Genomic DNA, 7816 nt, shown 5'->3' with positions numbered 1-7816 from the left:
AGTAATGCCCCTACCTCAGCCAGGGTCTGGACAAGAAATAGCACGTTCACTAAGGATACTTTATTTTTTTATGTTAAAAAAGATTTTATTTATTCATCACAGAGACAGAGACATAGGCAGAGGAAGCAGGCTCCTCACTGAGCAGGGAGCCTGATGTGGGACTCGATCTCAGGACCCTGGGATCAAGACATGAGCCAAAGGCAGATGCTTAACTACTGAGTCACCCAGGCATCCCAGGATACTTTTTAAAAAAATATTTTATTTGGGATCCCTGGGTGGCGCAGCGGTTTGGCGCCTGCCTTTGGCCTGGGGCGCGATCCTGGAGACCCGGGATTGGTCCCGGGTGCATGGAGCCTGCTTCTCCCTCCCTCTGCCTGGGTCTCTGCCTCTCTCTCTTTCTCTGTGTGACTATCATAAATAAATAAAAATTAAAAAAAAAAAGATTTTATTTGAGAGAGAGAGTGTGCACACAGAAGCAGGGGGAGCAGCAGAGGGAGAAGTAGAAGCAGGCTGAGAAGAGTCTCTGGACAAGAGAGGAGGGTTTCTTGACATGGTAGTGGGCAGGGGGGAGTGCAGCTCCCTGGGGCTGCTTACTTCCCCCAGGCCTGAGGAGGCAGGAGGCAGCTGCGGGAGCCCAGGAGAGAAGCACGTAGGAAGAGCTGCCTGACAGGATGACAGGTGATGTGACCCTTCAGCCAAGGGTGCAGCCAGCCAGAGCCCCCGAGGTGGGGAGTTAGTACCCCAGCCTCCCGCTCTCCCCTCTGACCTGCTGGCGCCACCCTAACCCCCAGAGGAGTGAACCTGGCCGGAAGCTACAGTAACAGAACTGTCAGCTCCTCCATGGGCCCACTGCCGTCCAGCCTGATGGGGAGGAGCTGAGGGCTAGGCAGGGATGGGGCTGGCTATGTCCCGATACTGCTCCTCCTGCCCCAACTTGAGGCCCTGGGCCCAGTCGGCCCCCACCACCTTGCAGTCGGGCAGCATCTCCTCCACCAGAATCTGCGTGAGGCCCGGGTTGGACACGGCGGGGAGGTCTGAGATGTCCAGCTTACGTAGGTTCCTGAGAGGAGGAAGGAAGGGGCAAGGGGGAAGCCCGCATAAGGGAAGGGGCCTCTGTGTGGGGGTGGGGGTGGTGGACGTGGAGGGGGCACACCAGCCCCCACTTCTGCCCCCAGCTCCTTAAAATTAAAGTCCTTAATTGTCCAGAAACAGCTAGGTCTAGGACATCCACTGTGTTAATTACAACTGGAAGCTCTGGCTCTTCCCATTCCCAACAGTATAAATGTCATGGGGTTTTCACTTAAAAGGAAGAAAAAACAGGAGTGCTTCCTCCCTCCCCACCCGATTCACTGCAATTGATCTGTGCTGACCTCCTGGTGTGCTCCAGGCCAGGCTATGGGGATTGCTGGACTGCCCCCCACTTCCCTGCCCCCCACTCCCCGCTTTCCAGTATCTGTGTCAGGTGCCCCCCCCCCCCACTGCCCTGTGCTTGGGGCCCAGCCTGAGTTGAGGTCTCACTGGAGGTGGTGCAGGCAGGCGAGGCCCCGTTCAGAGATTTTGGGACAACCGGCCAGCGAGAGCTCCTGCAACGAGTTGGCCAGTGGGTGGAGGCGGCTGAGACACCAGTCATCCACGTGGGGGCAGCGTTGCAGCCACAGGACCTGGAGCTCCTTTAGGGCCACTGTAGGGGTGGGGGGTGGGGGGGAAGTGTTGGCACTGAGGGCCTTTCTGGAACCCACCACACCAGGGCAAATGCATGGCGCTCCACTTCCGCCCCACTCACAGAGGTTGTCCAGGCCTTGGTAGTTGACAGCACAGCCGCTGGCATCGACCGCCTCTACAGGCACCGTCTGGAGCTTCAAGAAGTCAAGAGAGAAGTGGCCACGCACATCTGACCGGATCCACTCCTTGCCCTGAAACCTGGAAGAGGACAGAGGGGGTGAGAGCAGGGCACCCCCCCGGCCCCCCGCCAGCCTTCTGAGGATGCTCTCCAGCCCTGGCTGGTGGGTGACAGGTCATACCCTGCAATTCAGCCTTCATATTTCGGGGCTCCCCAGGTCCCCTGACATTCCCATCAGAGATAGAATGTTGGCCTTTTTAAAAAAATTTCTTTCAAGTAGGCTCCACACTCAGCATGGAGCCCAATGCAGGGCTGGAACTCACCACCCTGAGATTGACATGTGAGCTGAGGTCAAGAGTTGGCACTCATCTGATCCCCATATTTTATCTTTTTTTTTAAAGATTTATTTATTCATGAGAGACACACACGGTGGGGGGGGGGCAGGCCCCACGCGGGAGCCTGATGTGGGACTCGACCCCAGATCCTGGGATCACACTCTGAGCCGAAGGCAGATGCCCAACTGCTGAGCCACGCAGGCATCTGCCAAAGGAATATTTTAATTGGAGCCAAGTGAGGGGCAGGTGCACGAGCTACTTTTTCAGAAAAAGGGGAGAAAAGCCAAAGTGGGGAGGAAGGAGGAGAAAGGAAAGAAAAGGAACACGGACATTTACTGAGTTTGTGTGCTGTGTCAGGCCTGTTCCCAGTGCTTTTTTTTTTTTGACTCATACTTAGTCTTTCTCATCTTTAGTTTTCCTTTAATCATCCAATGAATTTATTTATTATAAATTTATTTTTTATTGGTGTTCAATTTGCCAACACATAGAATAACACCCAGTGCTCATCCCGTCAAGTGCCCACCTCAGTGCCCGTCACCTAGTCACCCCCACCCCTTCCACCACCCCTAGTTTGTTTCCCAGGGTTAGGAGTCTTTCATTTTCTGTCTCCCTTTCTGATATTTCCTAGCGCTTCTATTGCAAAATACCTTTGAATCTTTGCAGCAAACCCTGCAGGTCTGATACCACCGCAGAAGCCCAGGGACAAGGCCCAGCAGGGGGCAGACCCGAGCTCCCTCCCGGGAAGTCCGAAGAGCCTCAGGCTTGGGGCTCCGCCTCCCCACCTCCACCCCAGACACTTTTGCCCTCATACTTGACAGCGCCTCCCAGCTTCAGGATGAAATAGGCACCCGCAGCGTAAGGACCGTAGCGCTCTTTGATGTAGGTGAAGGGCCTGTGGAGAGAAAAGTGGCTGAGGGTGAGGCCGGGGGACCACGGCACCCCATCATCACACTCCGATGCTGCGAGGGTCAGCATCCACAACACCAGCACTGAGCCAGGCCGCAAACATTTACTGAGCATCTATTAAAAGTGCCGGGCACCCAAAAGATAGCGGTCCCTATCCTGAGGCTAACTGGCAGAAGGAAACGGATAACAACCCAGAAGTTAAGAGCAAACCGCAGAATCAGTTCCGTGATGAAGGTAACACAGAGGGACTGACTCGGGAGTAGCCTGGGCTGGGGTGGGGATGGAGAAGGCTACTTTAGTTTGGGTGTTAAAGAGATAACTTCTTGCAGGAGGTGGCGCTCCAGCAGAGATTTGAGTGGTGGGAAGAAATTCAAAGGTCAAGGCAACAGCTAGTGCAAAGGCTCCAGAGGCTCAAATCAGAATGGCGGAACAAACAGCAGTAAGGTCCCCATGCTGGTGGGGGTAAGGGGAGTCCCCGCTAGGGGTCTCCACGCCCAGATCTTAGGCCTTGGAGTCTGATTTTGATTCTAGTTGCAACAGGAAACCAGTTGAGGGTTTTAAGCAAAATGGTGCTTTCTATGTTAGTTTCTTGAGTCCTTCGGATGATTTATAGACCATACCAGACCGGAGGGGGCAAAAGATGACCCATTCAGGAGATTACTGCCCTCAACCAACCATAAAACAAAGGGGCTCAGACCAGGCTACCAACAGCGAGGAGGTTAACAGGCCATCTGGGACCGTCTGGTATTGTATCCGTGTGGAGTACTTCCGGGTGTGGAAGACAGAGAAGCAAGAAGAATCAGGGAAGACGCCTTAGAATTTGGCCTGAATACCTTGGGAATAGTGCTGCTGCTTCCTGGGATGGGGAAGGCTTGGGGGTGGGTTGACTTTCTTAGGGGGAAATCAAGGGTTTGCCATTAGTCGTGTTAGGTTTGAGGTGTCAGTGAGACCTCCAGGAGATGGTGGGCAGCGGGGCTCCTATATGAGCTGCAGCCCTTGGGCCTGGATCTGAGTTCTGCCTGGTAAGGCCCCAGCAGCAGGGTCTTGTCCATCAAGGGTTCTCACCGATTTTTCTGGTGCATCTTCCACGCCTGCTTTCGGAACAGGTACTCCCTGAGAGCCTGCACGTCGTAGAAGCGGTCAGCCAGGAACTGCAGCAGCGACCTCCCCTTTTTCTGATTGCCCTCCGGGGCTGCCGCGCTGCTCAGGCCTCGGATGCCCCTGGTACCCGCGTTCCATAGTGGCGCCACAAGGTGCAGAGGCTGGGGAGGACAGGAAAGGACAGGCTGAGCCTGGAGCCTCCTGTGAGAGAGCAGATCCCCCTGTTCTTGGTCCATGAACCTCACCCCACTGCACGCTCCCATCCCCACTGCTTCTTCCTAGCTCACCAAATTCTCCTTTCAGAACTTCCAAATTCTGCTTTTGAGATCCTCCAAATTTCCCCATGTTTCCCCCAAGTCCCTCCCCTTAACACTAAATTCTTTTTGATTTGGCCAAACATTCTGGTTCTTCCCAATTCTCCCCTCATCTTTTCCCCAAACTCTTATTTTTGTTTCAGGTCCTCATTATCTGACCTCTTAATTTCCCACAAAACACCCCCTTTTTTAATCCAATTTTCCCTGGAGTCTTCCGGAATAACCTACTTCTTTCCCAAAAATATTTTAATTTCTCTCCAAACCACCCTTACCTCTTTTTTTTTTTTTTTAAGATTTTATTTATTTATTCATCACACACACACACACACACACACACACAGAGGCAGACACAGGCTCCATGCAGGAGCCCGACGTGGGACTCGGGACTCGATCCCGGGTCTCCAGGATCAGGCCCTGGCTGAAGGCGGCGCTGAACCGCTGAGCCACCGGGGCTGCCCCTTTAACTTACCTCTTAAAGCCCCCAAACTCTTCCTTCAATCTCCCTCCAGTCTTAGCGTGCTCCAATTTCTTTTTTGCTTCACCCACATTTTCTCGGTAATTTGCCCAAATCCTTATTTTCCCTTAAATTCCTACGTCTCCAACCTCTCACTTTACTTTTCCCTAAATCCATTCCTTGACTTTACTCAAGTCTTTCTTCCTAAATTCTCTCCACGAATATCACAAATTCTCCCCTTAATTTCCCCCAGGTCTTTCCTTCGGAATTCCCAAATTCACCTTTTGGCACCTGTCCCTCACCTCCATCATCATCCCTTTGGTTTTCCATAGAAATCCCTACCTCTCCCATGAGCTCCCCTCACCCGTACCCTTCGGCCACCTACCCTAGGCCCTCGACCCCAGCTTCTCCACCAAACCCACCGCAACTTCTCCGTCAGCGGGTCCCACTCGCGCCGTCCGACTCCCAGCGCCCCTCTGATTGGCTGGGTGCGCCATCGGAACGTGCTCCCTGCTCCCCCATTGGCTTGTCTCCGCCAAGTCCCCGCCCCGCTTCCTCCCTAAAGCGCCCCGGCTGTCAGCGGCTCGCTCAGGTCGGTCGTTCCCGGCTCCCGAAGGCCGCGTGTCTGTGCTTCCAGGGCGACCCGTAGTAGGAGAGGCCTCCTACTCTCCTGCCCGCTCCCTGGGTGTTGACAGAAGCCCTGACGGCGAAGGCAGCGCAGCGGACCTCAATCTCGGGGCTCTAGGAGCTCCGGTCACTTACCGCCCTGGGCGCCGCCATCTTGCTGGGATTACGTAACCGGAAGGGATCAGTTTTTCTTAGTCCACCCACTGGGTTCAGCCAGAGACTTCTTTTCCTATGGCCACGCCCCCTCGTATTTCCCAACTCTCCTCTTAAAGGCACCCGGGCCCCTTTTACTTAACTGGTTTAGGGATTGCTCTGAGCACCGTTTCCAAGGGCATTAAGCGAGACTCTGCAGCCTTTCCCTGGGAGAGAGGGTCAGTCCTTCCTGTTAGATACCCTCCTTCCGACTGTACTCACAGCCCCCCTGAGCTTGCCTCTTGCTCCAGCTTTTATCATAAGGCTGCTCTGTAATGACTAGGAGACTGACCGAGTCATTCTTGATGCCAGGGATCAGGGAAGAAAAAGGTCTGTTGGGTGGTGAGACTAGACTTTAGGGTAAGAGAGGTGAGATCTCAAAGTATTGTGATGTGTTTGCGATTTCATTTTGGAGTTCAGCGCTCTCTTTCAGCGTGAAGATTTAATGTGAAGTCTTGTGGATGGAATTTTCATTCATTCATTCATTCATTCTTTCATTCGTTCGCAGAGATTTACTGAGCACCTACCACGTGGCTTTACACTGTTTTGCTGAGGTTACTATGGTGAACAAGACAGACCAAGCCCTTATCTTCCGGAGCTAACATTCCAGGCTGGGAGAGGATAGACAAGAAACAAATGAGTAAGCAAGATAATTCAGATAACGTTTGATAAGCAAATAAGAACAAGCAGTATAATAGGCAGTGATTAGCGGGTAAGGGCATTGGCAAAGGTCTCTCTGAAGAGGTGATATTTAAGTGGAGGTGAAGGATGAGAAGGAAACAGCTGTTCAACGATCTGGCGGAAAGCTGTTCCTGGCAGACAGGTAACAGCCAGTGCAAAGGCCCAGGGGTGGGGAACCAGCTGACTGAAGTAGAAGACCAGGTCAGAGAGGTGGGCAGGAAGCTGACTGTGTTTGTATTCTCAGGGACATATCATGATCTGACTTATGTTTTTTGCTTTAAAAAATTTTTTTTAAAGATTAAAAAATTTTTAGGGATAGAGAGGGAGTGAGTGAGGTGAGGAGCAGAGGGAGAGGGATAAGCAGGTTCTGAGCTGAGCACAGGGCTCAACATGGGGCTTGATTCCACAACCCTGAAACTATGACCTGAGCCAAAATCAAGAGTCATATGATTAACCATCTGAGCCACCCAGACGCCCTGATTTATGCTTTTTTTCTTTTTAAAAACATTTCTTTTTATTGGAGTTCAATTTGCCAATATATAGCATAACACCCAGTGCTCATCCCATCAAGTGCCCCCCTCAAGTGTCCATCACCCAGTCACCCCAACCCCCTGCCCACCTCCCTTTCCATCACCCCTTGTTCGTTTCCCAGAGTTAGGAGTCTCTCATGTTCTGTCTCCCTCTCTATTTCCCACTTATTTTCTCTCCTTTCCCCTTTATTCCCTTTCACTATTTTTTATATTCCCCAAATGAATGAGACCATATAATGTTTGTCCTTCTCCAATTGACTTATTTCACTCAGCATAATACCCTCCAGTTCCATCCACATCGAAGCAAATGGTGGGTATTTGTCGTTTCTAGTGGCTGAGTAATATTCCATTGTATACATAGACCACAGCTTCTTTATCCATTCATCTTTCGATGGACATCGAGGCTCCCTCCACAGTTTGGCTACTGTGGACATTGCTGCTAAAAACATCGGGGTGATTTATGTTTTTTAAAGATCATCCTGTTAGGTGAAAACAGACCTTAGGTGTGAAGAGTGGGAGTGGGGGCTGGCAAAGAGGCAACTGTAGAAGTCCAGGCAAGAGATGATTGGAGACAGGAGCAGGGATTTGGCACTAGGAAGTGGTGAGATATGCTCAGATTAGGAGTCTGTTTTGAAGGTTGAGCCAATAGTTCCAGAACGAAAAGGGTAGAGATGCCACTTAGGGAGATGGAGAGACTGGGAAAGTGACATATCTGAAAGGCAGGTGTGGTGGACTGAATATTGTCCCCCCGCACCCCCCCCCCCAAAAAAAATTTTATGCCCTAATCCTTGGAACTTGTGAATCTGTTACCTTATATGGTAAAAGGAAGATGCAAT

General features: G+C 51.9%; 1 protein-coding gene across 2 annotated transcripts; it reads right to left on the bottom strand.

Moving 5' to 3' along the window:
• Nucleotides 1–386: 386 nt before the first annotated feature.
• DMAC2 (distal membrane arm assembly component 2) lies at nt 387–5743 on the bottom strand. Of its 2 annotated transcripts, none has more exons than XM_041746087.1 (6): nt 5713–5743; nt 4147–4343; nt 2987–3067; nt 1784–1920; nt 1519–1681; nt 387–1060 (listed from the first exon to the last, which is right to left on the bottom strand). In XM_041746087.1, the coding sequence occupies exons 1-6, from the start codon at nt 5728–5730 to the stop codon at nt 883–885; spliced, it is 774 nt and encodes a 257-aa protein (XP_041602021.1). In that variant the 5' UTR covers nt 5731–5743; the 3' UTR covers nt 387–882. The 2 variants fall into 2 exon arrangements, with proteins under 2 accessions (XP_041602021.1, XP_041602020.1); XM_041746086.1 differs by lacking the exon at nt 5713–5743 and adding an exon at nt 5373–5462.
• Between the last annotated feature and the right edge of the window lie 2073 nt (nt 5744–7816).

The sequence above is a fragment of the Vulpes lagopus genome, chromosome 2 (assembly GCF_018345385.1).
Source record: "Vulpes lagopus strain Blue_001 chromosome 2, ASM1834538v1, whole genome shotgun sequence".
Taxonomy (NCBI): domain Eukaryota; kingdom Metazoa; phylum Chordata; class Mammalia; order Carnivora; family Canidae; genus Vulpes; species Vulpes lagopus.
This window is presented reverse-complemented; position numbering and strand designations above follow the sequence as displayed.

Excerpts from the sequence above, each read along its gene's own strand:
- DMAC2 (XM_041746086.1), bottom strand. The coding sequence starts at position 5,447 with ATGGCGCACCCAGCCAATCAGAGGGGCGCTGGGAGTCGGACGGCGCGA. Across the intron at positions 1,921-2,986 it reads AAGCTGGGAGGCGCTGTCAA|GTTTCAGGGCAAGGAGTGGA; the intron begins GTATGAGGGCAA and ends GTCCTCTTCCAG. Across the intron at positions 1,682-1,783 it reads CCAAGGCCTGGACAACCTCT|TGGCCCTAAAGGAGCTCCAG; the intron begins GTGAGTGGGGCG and ends CCACCCCTACAG.